Here is an 18,554-nt window from a genome sequence, read left to right as displayed (position 1 = left end):
ATTTTGTTTTTTAGCTAGTTTTACACACTGTTTAGCTTTCTTACATTTGTCTCTGTATTCTGTAAGAGTAAAAGCTGACTTATTTGCCAGGAACTTTTGATATGCTTTCTTCTTTTCTTTCACTGCCTCTTTAACTTCCTGTGTCCACCAGGGAGTTCTGATTTTTTTATCCTTGCACATCAATCAATGTTTTCTTCAGAGTTTGCCACTGAATCTCCAAGGTTTGATTCCTGTTCTCAAACTCTTTCATTTTCTTTTCAATAATCTTTCTGTATTTTAGTCTACAGTTCACATCTGAGAGCTGCTCAACTTTTATTCGCTTTAAAACTTTCTTACATGTTATTCTTTTCAATATGAAATTCAATTTTATCCTGCTCAAGACTAAATAGTGATCACTTCCAATTTCAAATCCTCTGTACACTCTGGTGTCCTGCACCAGGGAGAAAATATCACTATCAACAATAACATAGTCAATGAGACTTTTCTTATTCCTAGCCTCTTCTCTCCATGTGAATTTGTGCACATTTTTATGTTGGAACATGGTGTTAGTAATAACCAGTCCATGTCCTGAGCAGAAATCCAACAGATATTTGCCATTATTATTAGCTTTGCTCTTTTCTCCAAATTTTCCCAAAATATTTTTGTATGTCTCACAATCATTTCTTACTCTGCTATTTAGATCCCCAACAAGGACCAACTTTTCCTTTTTCATTGTATCAGTTGCTTTTTCTAAAGCGTCAAAAAATTCCTCCACTTCTACCTTAGTAGAACCTTCTGTGGGACCATAGGCACAAATAAGTCTCATTGTCCACTTCCCCATTCTCATATTTGCCCACATTACTCTACTTGAGATTGACTGCCATTCAAGAAGATTAGCCTCGTATTTTGTGTTGAATACTATGGCTACTCCTTTTCCTTGATTGTCATTGCCTGAATATAACATTTTGTATTTATTGCTCAGAAAGATCTCACCAGTTTTTGTCTTTTTTGTTTCAATCACCCCTATTATGTCGATCTGGTACTTATCTAATTCCTCAGCTAGCTCCATTTCTTTGCCATTCAGGCTTCTTACATTGATAGTACCGATCGTTAACTCTGGTGATGTTGAGTTGGGGTTTGTTTTCAGATGTGTTCCAGTAGCTTACTTTTCGCTGTTCGCCCTGGTTCCCTGGCGAAAACAACGGGGGCCCTTGTTTAACCGGGCAACGTCCCAGCCGGCATGAAATTTTGTCACGTTATACAGCTGTATAACTGAGAGAGACCTCCACATAGCCTTTAAAGGAATGCGGAGAACTAACCAGGGCTTCTGACCTAATGTCCATTCCTCACCTTCTTATGGTGCACCCTGTTGGGTATCTACTTTGATACTGAACGAATGAGGATGGGCTGGCAATTTGGGATTTGGCCAACCAAATTGTATTCTTATTGATTAAACCAAAATAAAAAAATTATATATATTTCTATACTACTTAATAAAGCAAATATATTTAACATTTTCAGATGGGAAACCCGCAGTTTCCAGTAGTGGTTGTAGTAAAGTTGCTCATCCTTCTGCAGTGGAGAAAAAACTTGAAGAACCACCCAGCAGTCCACCCAAAGTTAGTAAAAGTGACGTTCTTGAAAAGCCTAAAAGTGATAATGAAATAGGTAGATCTGTTACTATTCTTATTTCAGTTTCTTGATTATTATTATTATTATTTCTGTATCAGTGTATCATCATTCCTTGTGTTAAATGATATAGCAAAAAATATTGTTTATTAATTGATTGAAAAGAGGATTATATGCTCTTTTCAGAAGCTCAGAAGAATGGAATTCTTTTCTACTATGCTGATTTCCAGAAATTAAGGAACAAAAATATAAGAAGGGGGATAAGAAGAATTGCTGATGTTTTAATAAAAGTCTTCCAAGAGTGTTAGCAATTGCTGTTGGGTCAGCAATTGCTAACACTCTTGTGTACACCCATTCTGTTCAAGAGTTTTTCCACTTCGTTAGACTATAAATTAATGATGCCAAGAAATTATAATTCTTGGTTTAATCCTTTATCCAAGTGCAAGCAAAGAAAGTTTGCATGTGAAGTAACTTCACAACTGGGCAACTCGTATATACAGGGTGTTCGGGATAAATTTGACAGTTTCGTAAGGAAAAAGAAAATCTTCTTTGTATCTATTAAATTTAATGAATTGGCAAAAAAACATTACAGGCAGAGTTAATTACAATACTATCAACAAGATTTACTCAAAATAACCACCATTAGCATCGATCACAGCTTCAATTCTGCTTCGGAACCTCGAACAAGCTGATGCTACAGTCTCCCTGGGAAGGGCCGCAAAAACTGTTTTAATTTTATCCATTAACTGGGCTTTTGTATTACTGGAAGTGCGATTGGTGTCTTTTTCAACTGCGCCCCATACAAAATAATCCATGGGGTTAAGGTCTGGGGAGTTTGGAGGCCAAACATTTGGACTGGTGAAGTCGTAGAAATTTTCAGACAACCATTTTTGACTTTTCCCAGAGGTGTGGCAAGGGGCCGAATCCTGCTGCCATACATACGGCCTACCATTGGCTACCCTTGTTATCCAGGGCTTGACTACAGTTAGCAACTCCACGAACAAAGCCCGAATTCCAATGCCAGGGTTCTTCAACACCTGTTCCTGCAGATTTGCGAGGAATTCTGCTGTACGAACGCAATCAGATCGTCTGCTAGGGATCTTTCTTCTTGCTACATCCTCGTAGTCACCATTGCAAGTCTCTAGTTCATGCCTGATTGTTTTTACTGTATTCAGGGAGCATTGGGCAGCAGTCGTAATATCCTTATTTTGATGGCGGGCACGAATCATCATGATACAAGTTATTCTCTTCCATGATTCAGGTGGGTTCCAGCTATCCATCCTTTCTGACATCTTGTATATGAATGAAGAAGGGTCCAAACTTTTAAATGAAGAGAAGTGTGTGTTAATACATGTAACTTACGGAAAAATATAATTAATTATAAATATGTCAAATTTATCCCGAACACCCTGTATAGAAGCTGACTTCACATCACTTGCCTTAGTATCTCATAATGCAAAGCACATCACCTTACTGATATGTATAAAGCTATGCATTCTGGAAAGTGTCGCTACCTAGACCAGTTTTGACCTTTATTTAGGTCTCATCAATGGGAGCCAGACCCCAAAGTGATACCAGTTGGCTACTTGTAATAACGCCCACAGATATGAGACCCTTCAACACTTCTGCGCATGTCAACAGAAGGAGGATCCATTCCGATAATAGGGTAATAATCCGTATTGTGCGCTGAGTGTTTATTATTACACGTTGGAAAATTAACTTCGCTTTTAATTCGTACATCCTTCATTTCTTTCTCCCCTTCAGCATGAATTGACTGTACTTGGCACAAAGCCAAGCGAAGCTCTAACAAGTGTGGGCATACTATATATGGAAATATGATGTCTACATTACTTCAACCTTGGTATCTCTTATCTATCCTTGGCATCTGCCCACTCGAATCCCTGATAACTTTCTTCACTCTCCAAATACTCTGGATCTCTTTTTGATCAGTTCTCCTAGGTATACTGTAGTGATCATCTCTCCTCTCGGCAACTCAGACTACAATCTTGTACAAGTGTCCTCTCTCACAGAATTCCCTCCTCCAACCACATTTACCTCTCATCCTCTGCCACCACAAAGGAGCCAACTGGAATGACCTCTGGAATTCCTACTCCTCCTTTCCTTGTTTCTGCTCACCTGCCGCAAACCAGTCAGAAATTATTCTTACTGGCATGAAGACCTTCATTTCTCATTCAACCCATAATCTTTATCTGCTTTCCAAGCCCTGGTTCAGCCAAAAGTGTATCAAAGCAGTTGAAAAAAAAATGTTAACTTACTGCATCTGACCATCAAGAACTCAACAGCTTCGTACTCTGCTTAAACCAAAGTATACAACATATGCAAATCAGTCATCAGCAGATCCAAATCTGATTTCATAAAGGCCAACAGCAAAAAACTTGCATCCTGTCCAAATGGTATCGTTCCTTCCATTCCCTTGCTAATGCCACTGAATGAAACTTCTGAACCTCTGCTCTCCTACACTTCCACCTTTCTCTCTCTCTCTCTTCTTAATGGCACCACTGTTACTTCACCCAAAAATAATGCTGACCTTCTGGTATCACTGTTTTCATTGATACCAGAAGATCATGGTAGTTGGTTTTGAAACCACTCTGATGTTATGATCCTTTAACATTCTTGCTAATTTCTTGGACACTGTACTCACATATGGTATGACTGCTGTGGACACGTGTTGGGGCACCGTTTCACGTTGTTTCTTCTTTTGAAATAAACTTTTGGGCTCTGTTGCGTAGCATGTGTATTATGGTGGAGATACGTGGATGACATCTTTATCCTTTGGAAAGATAATATGGAAAACCTCCTGGTTGGTGTTTCTTAATAAAATCAACTCCCTACACAATAAGATCAAATTTACTCTGGAACTCAAAAAGAACAAAGAACTACTCTTTTTGGACATAATACTGGTTAAGAGACACTATAACAATTTCCACCTTTCTATCTACAAGAAACCCACAGATACAGGAAGATATCCACGTTATTTGCCAAACCATCATAAGTCACAGAAACAGAGTATAATACACATGCTACGCAACAGAGCCCAAAAGTTTATTTCAAAAGAAGAAGATGTACAGTTAGAACTGGCTCAAATCGCAAATACTCTATCTCTTAATGGTTACCCTACAAACATTTTAAAGAAATTCCTGTTTAAAAATAACCTTCAACAACGTGAAACGGTGCCCCAACACGTGTCCACAGCAGTCATACCATATGTGAGTACAGTGTCCAAGAAATTAGCAAGAATGTTAAAGGATCATAACATCAGAGTGGTTTCAAAACCAACTACCATGACCAGACAAATCTTAAGATCACCTAAAGATAAGGTCCCATTTTTTAAATATCCAGGAGTGTATGAAATTCCATGCATGTGTGACCTTTCTTATATTGGACAGACTTCTAGAAGTCTTGAAATAAGACAGAAAGAGCATGTGGGGGTATGTCAATCACAACAGAATCATTACATCAGGTTTAGCTCATCATTTTTCAACTTCCAACCACATTATAGACTGGAAAAAGAGCTCTATGCCTTACATCGAAGATGACTATAGACACCAAACTTTCAAAGAAGCAGCAGTAGTACTGCGCACAGGCAATAATTTAAATAGAAATCAGGGTATTATCCTTAAAGATATATGGAAAAACCTCATCTCTTCTCTCAACTCAACAGAACTACAATTAGCGAATGAACATGTGACACGTAGTCATGTACTTGATACTGACTGAAGCATCCAAACGCATGCACGCTACACCACATGAAATATCAAATGGAGCTGCTTGACAGTTACTAACGTTTCTGTATTCATTTAATTTTTTGCATTTGTATTAGCACAGTTACAGCCTTGAGAAAGCTAGTCAGAAGCTAGTGAAACTAGTTAGCTATTGTATGATCTTTATTAAAAAACTTATGGTCTCATTAAAATAAAACTATTAGTTGTAATATATTTAGACCAAATATGAACAATTTAAATCTATTATTTATTAAGTTGCTAATATTTAGCTAGATTGAAATTTGGTGTCTTCAGAACACAAACATATATTTGTTACAGAACATCAAACACTCATTTAAATAGCTATAGAAACATTTCAAATCGTAACCGAAAAACATCTGCGTGGTTAGCCGAATGGTTACGCAATCCACAACCATATGCCTGAGAAAGGTGTGTCCTTCATTCGATTCTTGTCGCTGATGTGAGGAACGAGCTAAGGATCTTTCTCAGACATAGCCAAGTTAGCCAGTCTTGGACATGGACTGCAGGGTTTTTCTCCCCAGTTTATCTGGGTGTTTCCTGCCACAAAGCAGACAAACCGGTCTTAAGAACACAACGCTTCACAGACAATTACATGTGGTTGAGTGTGGGGGGGTAATGACCCCCACCTTGTAATGAGTTATGAAATCCAAAAATGGGTGGCCAAAGCCCTACATGGGCATTTGGCTGTAGTGCCAAAGAAGAATCGAAAAACAAACTAATGCCCTATCATGGTGTCTTCTAGGACAAGAAATTGAAGAAAAGTTGACTAGATATTCTCTTGAAATGACTGTCTCTTATTTCTTTAATAAATTAATGCAGGCATACTTAAAAAGGTTATTATGGGATTGCTTCATAGTCAGTGCTGATTCTAAAAATAGCCTCTCTGACTTGTAACTTCTCTGCCAAACAGTAGTCTTCTTCCATTTAATCCTGGGTGATGGAGTATCCAAAGCAATGTCTGCAGTCCTGACTTTCCATAATGATGATAGCGCATTTGGTTTTTACGTACTTCACGGTAGATGTTAACATATCTGCCAGTCTGTCCACAGTAGGCTAAGTGACAAACACAAGGAACACCCCAGGATTTGATAGTTGGATGTATGGTATAAATGTGGCATAGTGACTGTCTTTATGATGAACTTTAGCTGATTTTTTAACGATACTTGTGACATAATGATTAGAAATATATACACGTTTGCACAAGAATAATGTTTAATTTGCCAAATATTTTGGTCTGAATATTACAGACCATCTTCACTGGCTACATAGGAATAGTTTTAAAAAAAAAAAAGTGGAATACAAACAATTGATCATTCACACATAGAACGAGTCGCGTGATGTCATATTGCTAAGTATTAGAAGAGAGTTAGGACATTGAAGTAAGGCCTTCACACTTTCTTTAGATAGACGTTCAAATTTGTAGCAACATCTGTGTAGGAGGAGAGTCTTGGACCAAAGGATGTTGTGGCTTGTTTCTAATCCATGCTGAGCTAATCCAGATTTCTCAGGTTTGTTGTGTTGAATTGATGACTGATGCTCTTGAATTCTTTTTTCTATAGAATGTCCAGTTTGTCCAAATAGGAAAGATTACAAGGAACTTGATACACACCTGGTAGTGACAAGGTTGAGCGTTTATCTTTAGATGAAGGAAAATGGGTGGATAATTTGTTAATAGGTGTATAAGTGGCTGTTAAATCATATTCAGAATTCTTGAAATTGGTTCTGAAATCCCGGAAATGTAAGGAATTGGAACTTGACATATTGAATCTTTGCTGTTCTGTGTTGGATTGTAAGAATCGAAAAGATGTTGTGTACTCTTTTCGGAGAAGCCATTTAGTTTCGTGTGATATTTGATAGTTGAAAGTTCTTTCTGTAATAAATGAGAAGTTGAAAACAGTTAGTTTTGGCTCGTCGGATTAAACATTTTATGATTCCTGTTTTTTGACAAGGATGATGAGCAGATTCTTTGAGAATATAACGACCTGTGAAATTTGGTTTTCTGTAAACTGTTGTAAGAATACCAGAAGGTGAACGGATGAGAAGGATGTCTAAAAAAAGATATAAAAAATATAACTTGTTGTCTTGTAATTGTAATTACAATTACTAGTTCCTTGTAATTGTAATCTTTCCTACTTTAGACAAACTGGACGTTCTATAGAAAAAAGAATTCAAGAGCATCAGTCATCAATTCAACACAACAAACCTGAGAAATCTGGATTAGCTCAGCATGTATTAGAAACAAGCCACAACATCCTTTAGTCCAAGACTCTCCTCCTACAAAGAAAGTGTGGAGGCCTTACTTTCAACGTCCTAACTTGAATCGTAATGACTGTATATCTATATCAAAAATTTAGGAAAGTTTAATCAGGATAACACTTTTTATTGTAAATTTCCTGTATTAGTCTAATGTTATTTAAGATTATTATATGAATTTCTGAATTAATATCTTTAATTATGACTTTAAAAATGTTTACTCTTCTAATACTTAGAAGAGTAAACATTGTGAATGATCAACAAAAAAATAGTGAATGATCAATTGTTCATATTCCACTTTGTTTTTTTAAAACTATTCCTATGTAGCCACTGAAGATGGTCTGTAATATTCAGACCGAAATATTTGGCAAATTAAACGTTATTCTTGTGCAAACGTGTATATATTTCTGACCTTTAGCTGTATTTTCAGAAATACCTCCAAATACAAGGGATAGAAAATAATCTAGTTTTCTGACAAGAGTTGTATCATTAGAGTAGATAGCGTTGGCTCTGTGTGTGCATTTGAGCAAAATATTAAAATTTAGTAAGCAATACATTTATTTTGTTCCTCTGGTGTTGTCTATACCTTTTAGCATTACTGTGAATAATCACCAGAGGCAGGCCTTTCATTATGTCTAGAAATAAAGTGGTTTGGGGTGTTGTAAGTGTTACAGCTGAATAACTGGGAGGAGACATGCACATAGCCTTGTAAGGAATGTGGAGAGCTGAGGGCTTCTGACCTAATGTCTGATCCTCACCTTCTCACGGTACACTCCATAACTCGGTATCTACCTGGATATTGAATAAATTGGGATGGGCTAGCAATTTGGAATTTAGCTGATCAAATTGTATTCCTCTTGACTTAAACCAAAATACAAAATGATGGTATACAGTACAGTATGATGAATATCATGCTGGTTGGGGCATCACTCAGTTAAACACAGTCCCTGCTGTTTTCATTAGGAAACCAAGATGAACAGCATAAAGTCAGCTACTCGAATAAACTCCAACTCAATATCAGCAGAGTTCAAGATTGGCACCATCAACATAAGTGCCTCAATAGAAAAGAAATGGAACTAGCAGAATAATAGCAGCTAAGTCAGGTATTTATCAACTAGCAGAATAGTTGCTAAATACCAGATCGACATAATAGGTGTAACTAAAACAAAGAAGACAGAAACAGATGACATTCTTCTAAGAAACAAATATGAAATGCTATATTCAGACAGTGTTCAGAGAAAAGGAATAGTATTCAACAAGTAAATACAAGGATAATCTTGAATGGCAGGCAATATCATATAGATGTGGGAAAATGTCATAGTGGAGAATTTGACAATGAAACTTATTTGTTCTTGTGGACATAGAAGTAGATTAATTTTTCAAGACATTAGCGAAGGCAGCTGACACAAAAAAAAAAAAGAAAAAGAAAAAGAACGATTGGTCCTTGTTGGACATCTAAACAACAGAGTAGGAAATTACCAGACATAAAAAACCTGAAATGTGGAAAGACAACTGGAGTAGGTGATATTCGAGCAAAAATGCTGGAATATAGAGGTATAAAAGTTTTACTGTGGCCACACTAATTCAGAAGGCCTGATCAGAGTCAAAATCCAGATCGAATGAAATCAGAATAGAGCTATCTTGTTCATTGAAATAAATTCAGTTTTATTTCCCACCTGTGAAGAGGGAAATAAAACGGAATGCAAGAATTACAGAGGAATTTCCATAGTATCTGGTAAGATGTATGCAAGTAAACATGAAAAAAAAGGAAGGAAAATTTGAAGAAAAGGATGTCACTATCAAATATTTACTTTAAGAGACAAATAGTTGAGAAATCATTGGAATATAATAAGGATCTGTATTTCCATTTGTAGATCTGAAAAAAGTATATGACAAGGTGCCAAGAATAAAGCTGTCGATTGGTAGAGCCTCTGCTACTAATGGCTCAGTTAAGTAAGTTTGAGCGCGATTAGTAGTTGGAAGGGGACCAATTGTTCGATGCTGTTGGCACACTCTCCCTCGATGAGCCTTTGGACTCCCTGGAGGTGTCTAATAATAGTAATATATGGTGTAAATAGGGCATTATACCAAGCAATAGTCTATATTTGAATTGTAATTCGTTGGTTAGAGTTGAAGGAGGCACAGGAAAGATGGTTTGATGTTAATTCAGGTGTGAGGCAAGGGTGCACATTATCTCAACTATTGTTCATCTATATGGATCACATTATGAAAGGAAAGTGACATCAAACCTGATACTAAAATTGGAGATAATTAACTCAGTTCTTTACATTATGCAGATGATGTTATACTGATAAATCTACAGGTGTGCAGGATTCTTTAAATTGAATAACTACTGCAACAAATATGATATGAAAATTGGCAATAAAAAGACCAAAACTATGAAAACAATGAATATAGGAAACAATTCAAGTTTCAACAGACAAATTGCTTTTCATTGATGGCTTGGAGTTAATATTAAAATGACATCTAAATTTTGTAGAATAAAGCAGTCATATTTGTTGAGATTAAGAGAAGAAGGGTGTTTCATAGTCAATGCCATGAAAATAGTCTCTCTGACTTGTAATATCTTTGTTATAGCACACTGGTTTTTTTCCATCTAATCCTATGTGAAGTGGTGTCCAAAGCATGATCTGTCAGTTCTTATTACCATAAAAAAATGGTTTAACAAATGTATTTCTTGTATTCCCTGAGATCGATGTCAACATATCTTCCTGTCTAATTTCTTTAATACTTCAGATATCTTAGATCACTTAGATACTTTTTTTTACTACTTTAGCCATCTTAGATAGCTAAAGTAATAAAGAAAATAAACTTTCACGCCATGTTCAAACTACACTTCAAACTAGCAATCCTCTTCTCTTCCCACATTCCAGGATGTAAAACAGGATGGAGTTTGTCCTTTAGTAGCTGGCTTACTATAAACAGACAGAAAGATCTTTTAACATCTAGCCTAGAGAACACAAGAAATACATTTACTATACCATTATTACAGCAAATCAAGACTAACAGATCATGCTTTTGGTACCCCTTCACACAGAATTAGATGAAAGGAAACCAGTGTGCTGATAGAAGTCATGACAAATCAGTGAGACTATTTTTAGAACTGGCAATAGTTCCTAATCTGAACAAATGCAGCTGCACTAATCCACCAGAAATTTGGAAGACATTCATCTTAAAATCAGTTCCAAACCAACAACTATCCATTAAATTTGAATTGTTTTATGTATTCATTGCCACTTGTATATTGTAACAAACAGCTGTCCAGCAAAAAATATAAACCATATAATAAGTTAGTATTTTTATTATTATTATTATTTATTGTTTTGGCATGGAAATTATTACTATCACTTAAAATCATTTTGCCATAAAAATTACCTAATTGAAATCCATACTAGACCATTTGGACATATTTTAATCTGACCTAAATATAAAATTTGTTTATCTTCTTCATCTTCCTTTTACATATTAAGCCTATTGATCTGTTTCGAAACCAGAAATCCCACAGAATAGGTTAGTTAGTCCTTATTCCCGGAATGGCCTATGCCTGTAGGTGTGTGTGTGTGTGTGTGTGTGTGTGTGTGTGTGTGTGTTCACAGGGCCGGTTGGCCTGTTGTGAGGGACAAAAAACCTCTACTTCTGTATGAGACTGACTAACTCACCTTGCATCAAAAGAGACCAGACAAAGGTTCCTCACGTCACTTACAACATTGAACCCAGGTCTTTCCGACAAATGGGCTTCGCCTGTACCACTGAGCTATGGAGGCTCATTTGTTTATTAATTTCAAAAAGTGTTCCCTTTTAACACTGTTCCTGCAACAGTGCATTAGGCCACATTTGTTCAGATTAGGAACTGTTGTCGGTTCTAAAAACAGTATCACTGATTTGTAATGACTCTGTTGGCACACTGAAGGAGTATCCAAAGCATGATCTGTCAGTCTTGATTACATGATCACTTCAAAAACGAATATGACCCGAACAAAATTTTTTAGTATTCCAAATGTCAAACCAAAATCCAGGAATAGCTTCCATGTGGATGAATGAACAAACTGAATATTAGGTGCTCATATGTTTTGCAAAATACCTAAAAAAGAAACACTTCATTTTTGCATCATTTTTAATAAAATCTGAGATTGATATTCTGTTTTCTTATCATTATGCAAGCCATATATAGCTATTATGCTAGCATGCTAAAACTGTGAAAGTACAAGTTTTGAGAAGGCACAAGTACTTATTTACTTATGTAAGTACTTATTACTTATAAAAGTAATTCTCTCAGTAAAAAACAAATTACTCAGTATTTAACAGTTCAACAAATAACATTAGTGATATATTTTGTGTTTCAATTTTCAATGATTCAATTTTTTTTTTTTTAATTGAAGTTGTTATAGAGTCCATCAAAAGTACTGCAGGTGATGATTTTAGTGATTGGAGTGATGATGATGATGATCTTCTTACACGAGATGACTTTCCTGAAGTAAGCTTTTCTTCGAACGAAAATATAATATTTTTATTTTCACTGAACATTAATTAATTTATAAAATTAAAGCCATTTTTCTGTACTAGATATAAAGTCATTCATTAGATATATTAATATGAATTACAAAAAAATTTCACTATCAACTGCTGTCATATTAACCATTTATGTGTGGCACTTATGCATTCATAAAATTGGATGTTAAAAAGAACATCTACTTTGATCTCTTTTGTGATGTTCTCTGGCTCATAATTTCCTTGTCATGCTGGATTTACTGTCTTTATTGCTCTGTAAATTGCGATGATCCTCTTATATCATTGATTATTTAACATGGAAGCTACAATTTTCAGCATTCTGAATATGTCATCTTTCTTGTAGACTTTGATGTTCAATATTCAACTTGGATATGTTTATAAACTTCATTGATCAAACTGGGAGTAAAAAATGTCCAAGTATTTGCTTTTTAGATAATAACACAATTGTCCATCTGCTGACTAGAATATCAGATATCCTTTGAGCTAAATTAACACAGATAACTTACATAAAAAAAAAATAACTTTTCATTGGCATAAAATTTTTGCCCTTTTTTTCTTAGTATGAAAATGCTCAGTATGAAATGAATGAAATGATGTGATATATGCATTCATTACAAAATATCTCAATAGTGCAACACACAACAACAATACCTTAGTAAAGTAACAGTGGCCAAGCATTCCTAGATTTAAAAAAAATAGTGAAAATAAAGTAATAAATAAAAATTAAAGTTTAGGAAAGACAAGCAGAGTTGACAAGTATTATTTCAGGTCCAGTAGTTCCCATTTATCTTTCTTATTGGAAATGACTCCTCAGCCCTGTTTATTTTCCCTAATTATTTTTGTTTTATTTTTCTTCTTCATCCCATAATCCACAAAAGACATAGAGTAGATATTGGGAAATATTCCTTATAGACATTTTCCACTCATTCCTTGATTGACATTTGCTTTTCAGCTCTGTAAGTGACGCACCTATCCAGTTTTTTTTTTTATTTTTTATGTTGTCTGTCTAGTTTATTTTAGGTTTGCCTCTTTTTCAAGTTCCTGGAATAAGTTCTTCAAGAACTTGCATTGGTTGACCATTTGATCTACTGATATGACCAAGCCACATAAGTTGTTCCTTTGAATCTTAGTTATGATGTTATCTCTTTGCAAAAGAACTGATTGTTTGTCTTACTTCAAAATTTGTGATGTGATCAATGTATGTTATCTTTAGGAGTTGTCTATAGCACCTCATTTCAAATGCCAGCAGCCTCTTTTCATCTTCTTTTAGAATTTATTTATTTGTATGACATAAATAGCAAAACATGCAGTACAATACACTGTCATTTTAAAAGCAAATAAAATTAAAAGTTATTTTAAAAAAAAACAATAAAATTAAAAGGTTATATCCATATTCTTTTAGAAGAGTCCAGGTTTCACTTCCATATAGAAGTACTGAATTAACTAGTGTATCAGTAAGGCGTAATCTGTTTGTAATTGTAAGCTTGTTGTCTGTCCGTAGTGGTTTTAGTTTTTAGAGTGCTATTGTTGCTTTTGCAATTTTTGTTCTGATATCCTGTCTTGATCTACCATCTTTATTAAAGATATTGCCTAGGTTTTTTAACCAATCAACTTCTTCTGTGGGTGTATCCTCAAGTAGGATTTTTTCAGTTTCTGCCACAGCACTTCTTTCTTGGTCAGAAGCACAGATATTTGTCACTCTTTTTATTTTTATTGCTATATAGCCATAAAAATAATAGTTACTTAGATGATTAACATGGGAATTTTCCCAGAAATAATACCTATAGTCACTCTTTTTTATTTTTAGGGTTCTTATGGTTAAGTCATTTTTTTAAGAGTATGAACTAATTTTCTGGTGATTTCATGAAGATCTGATTTAATTTTTGCTACATTATTAATATCATAAGCCAACTTTAGGTAGTTTATTATTCTTCCTCCTACCATTGCTCCAATATCACAGTTCTCCAGGGCTTCATCATTTATAACTTATTCGAGGAAGCAATTAAATAACATTGGTGATAATTTATACCTATGTCTCACTCCATGCTCTATTGAAAAGAGTGGGGGTGCTATAATTCCCCTTGATTTCAACCATCATTTCAGAAGATGAGTACAGGGATTCAGTTAGTCATATTATTTTGTTGTCTATTTCATAATGTTCTAGAATGTTCTGAAGAGCATCATGCCAAATAGAATCAAAGACTTTCTGAGGTGTCAATAAAATTATGGCACATTCCATGAGAGAGGTCTGAAAAGTTCTCGGCCTCGACCATAGTTAGCAACACTATCAACAAGATTTTTTTTTTCTAAGTTTGTATATCTGTCATAAGCATCCATATGAAATTGCAAGTCATTCTATCAAGTAGTTTGTTTTATACAGCTGTTTGAAGCAAGAATGTTGTCTGTATCCCTTGAAATGGATAAAATTGAGTATCATGTGGTTATAAAATTCTTTGTAAAAGAAGGTTTAACGCTAAAAGAAATTCATTCAAAGCTCATAAAAGTTTATGGGCACTCTTCTCCTTCATTTTCGACAATTAAGAAATGTGCTGCCTAGTTTAAATGTGGCCATACCAGCCTTGATGATCCATGTGAAGGACGTCCAAAAAGTGTAAAACACCAGAAATCATTGATCAAGTGCACAATATAGTATTGGATGACCAGCGAGTCAAAGTGCATGAAATTGCTGAGACTATAGGCATTTCAAAAGAACGTGTAGGATATATTTTGTATGCAGAATTGCAAATGAAAACGCTTTGCGCAAGATGGGTGTAACGCTTGCTCACAACAGATCAAAAATGCATTTGCATGAAAACCCCTGAACAGTGCTTGGAGCTTTTAAAGAATAAAACTGATTTTGTGTGTCGATTTATTACTATGGATGAGACTTGGATTCACCAGAATCCAACAGCAGTCAAAACAGTGGACAGAAGCTGGTTGTTCGGTGCAAAAGAAAACAAAGTTGGTTCTATCAGCAGTGTTTTGGGATGCTAAAGGCATTTCATTTATTAATTATCTTGAAAAGGGTAAAACAATAACTGGGGAATATTATTCCGATCTTTTAACCAGACTAGATGAAAAAATTCATGAGAAAAGACCCAGTTTGCAGAAGAAAAAAATCATCTTCCATCAGGACAATGCACCTGCTTACAAAAGTGTTTTGGCAATGAGAAAATTAAGGGATCTACACTATGAATTGTTGGAACATCCACCCTCTTCCACAGATTTGTCTCCCTCTGACCAAAACTAAAACTCTCCCTCGCTGATAAGCATTTTTCTTCGAATCCAGAGAATGCAGAACTTACTGAGAACCACTACATGGATGGAATAATGGCACTGGAGCATATGAAGGAAAGTGGTATTAAACATGATATCAAAATTGGAGATGTTAATGTCACTTCTTTGCTTTATGCGGATGATGTTATACTTCTAAATAAATCCGCTAAATTTTGCAAAATTCCCTGACTAAATTGAATAACTGTGTAATAGACATGGTATGAAGGGTCAGCAATAAAAAGACAAAGACAATGAAAATAGGCAGAATCATTGAAAATGTCAACTGTGTTGTGAATGGAGAACCTGTGGAACAAGTAAAACATTTCAGCTACTTAGGCACGATTTTTAGTGAAGATGGTAAATTAAATATCAAAATAGACAACAGAATCAACAAAGCTGGTATGGTGGGAAGTCAATTGAATAAATTCATATGCTTATTGAATAAGAGAGAAATTAGTTGGATATAAGCTAAATTAGCTGTATACAAGACAGTGTTCAAACCAGTTTTAACTTATGGATCTGAGAGCTGGGTCAGAAGTAAAACACTTGACCAAAGACTAAAAACTGCAGATATGAGAGTCCTGAGAAAGATTAGAGGCATGAACAGATGGCATCAATGGTAATATCATATTAAAAACGAGGATATTAGGAAAGAACTTGACATTGTCAGCATTCAGGAATGCGTTAGCAGAGCTAATCTCAGGTAGTATGGTCACTTAAACAGAATGAGCGAGGAAAGATTAAAAAAACAAGTGTTCTCTGCCAGGTTGGCAGCAAAATGATCCAGAGGAAGACCAAGATATAGGTGGATTGATGCGGTCCAAAGTGCCTTAGACGATAGAAATATAAGATCTGATAATGTTGGAGTCTTGACAAGTAACAGACTAATTTGGAGGAAAATTGTAGATATAACAAGTTAGTAATGATGTAATTTTTTTCATGTAGTACTATCATATCCTGTGCATCCCCTTGAGGGTACATGGCAGGAATTTGATGATGAAGAGAGATTATGTTGAAAAATAAAAATAATTTTGAAATTATAAATTAGTTTTTTCATTGTTGGACCAAGAACTTTTCAGACCATCCTCGTACATATATTTCTTCAATGATATGGAGCATAAACATATGGTCAATTGTAATCCTGTTCTTTCTAAATCCAGCCTGGAGGTCCGAAAAATTAAATTCCTTTTTTGCTTCAATAGGTGAGAGTAAGATGTCTAAAAATATTTTGCTGGGTGGCTAATTGTCCTTTTTTTTTTTTAATGGGAATAATGATAACTGTGTAGCAGTGTTTTGGCTAGATCTCAGTGTTCCACACCTGCTGGTAAATTTTGTGGCATGCACTAACAATAGGTGCTCCTCCTTCTTTAAGTAGTTCTGTTGAAATATTTTCAATTCCTGCTGTTTTTCCCGATTTTGATCTTAAGATGGCTTTTCTACTTCTTGTCTAAGTATAGGATTATCAGTGTTCTCTGTTATCATTGGGACAATTCCCTCTAAATTTTATTGGTCTAAGCTATCATCATACTTAAATAATCATAACATCTTTTCAATATTTTTTCACTGATCAGTAATATTTGTTCCATCCTCATCAATTATCCAGCTCTTATGAACAAAAGGCTTTGTTAATTTCTTAATTATTTAATATGCTGTTGTATGGTTATTCTTATGAAGATTAACCTCAGTTGCTTTGCTTTTTTTTTTTTTTCCAAACTTTACCTCCTTTTTTATCCATCTGTGCAGATAATTATACTATTCATTGTTGTTCCCAATGTGCTGAAGTGGTTGTAATATTCTCTGCTGATAACAAAAGGCGTGATATGTCTGGGTAATCAAAGGTTTATTAATACTATATTTTCTTCCTAGAATATTTTCAGCTGCTTCAGTAACCATCCTTGAAAACTGTTGATAAGAGATATCAGGATCAATAGAGTCAGCAAGGATTTCAGAAAGAGCAGAAGCAACATTTGTTTTAAATAATTCTTTAGTGGCATTTGATTTGAGTTGTGTAAGATTAAATTTTTGTCTTTTTGTTTTTCTCGTATGGTCACTTCGAATATCATCATCCTGAAAAGATCTATTTCTTGATGAGTTTATACAAGTTTATATATATATTTAGTTTTTATAAGTCTATTATCAATTAGATTCAAATTCTTCCATCTGGGTATATCCAGGTCTGTTTTCATGACCTTTTATGTGGGAAAAGTGTAGTGAGATCATTCTGCAGAACAAATTCTATCTATTTCATTCCCCTGTCATTTGTCTCCCAATCCAAAATGAACAAAAATTGGAAAAAAATCCTTCCTATATCTAATCCAATTTTTGCATTCCATTCTTCCTGTGCTATGAAAGTCTTTCTTAGGTGTTTCAGGATCAAGTTATTGATTTTGATCACAAAAGTGATCCACTTTCTGATCATCATCATTTCACGTTGTTGATGCGTATACTTTTATAATGGATTTATGTAGTGATTTACCCTTTAATCTTAATACTGCAAGTCTACTATTCACAGTTTTAAAGTCTGTAACACAGTGCTTAATATTCTTTTGGATAATGAAAGCAACTCCTTCTTGAGTACCCCAAGTAAAGAAAAAGATTTCCTTCTGCTGTTGTTAATTCTCCAAATTCTAGCCATCTTGTCTCACATAATCCAATGCTGGACCATTCATAGTGTGCTAATTCTTGTAGCAGAATCTTGAGTTGACCATGTTGATAAACTGATCTAACATTCCATGTTGCAATCATAAATATATTTCCTGAGATGAAATTTTCATGTTTAAATATCTTTCTATTCATGAGAAGGTAATTGCCACCAGTAGCATATTTTTCATCATCTCTCCTGGTGTCTCCAAAAGATAACGCAGTCCTTGTTTGTCTGGACAACAACTAAAGTGTCATGACATTCTGTAAGGCTTTTGTCATATCTGATAGTGGATAATTAAGGACAGATAGTACATATCTTGCCTATTAGATGAAGCAATTACCTGAGAGAGAAGGCAGATGCCCACTGCATGAAATGAAAAGAAATAGTAAAACAGGCAAGATTCACCCCTAGCCCTCGAATATTCTAATAGCATTGGGGGAAGGAGCAAAAAGAAAGAAAGAAGGATAGGGACCAGTCTA

General features: G+C 35.0%; 1 protein-coding gene across 1 annotated transcript in view; it reads left to right on the top strand.

Moving 5' to 3' along the window:
- LOC150094747 (uncharacterized) overlaps positions 1–18,554 on the top strand; it is a 437,902-nt gene that overhangs the window by 312,586 nt on the left and 106,762 nt on the right. The window contains exons 16-17 of the mRNA XM_090410976.1: positions 1,501–1,647; positions 12,026–12,120. Of these exons, the coding sequence (XP_090267102.1) occupies positions 1,501–1,647; positions 12,026–12,120 (242 nt within the window). The remainder of the gene's footprint in view (positions 1–1,500; positions 1,648–12,025; positions 12,121–18,554) is intronic.

Source organism: Typopeltis vanoorti, chromosome 21 (genome assembly GCF_054136105.1).
Source record: "Typopeltis vanoorti isolate ZY-2024b chromosome 21, IOZ_Tvanoo_1.0, whole genome shotgun sequence".
Lineage (NCBI taxonomy): Eukaryota > Metazoa > Arthropoda > Arachnida > Uropygi > Thelyphonidae > Typopeltis > Typopeltis vanoorti.
The sequence above is the reverse complement of the archived record's forward strand: the minus strand, read 5'-3'. Positions and strand labels throughout refer to the sequence as shown.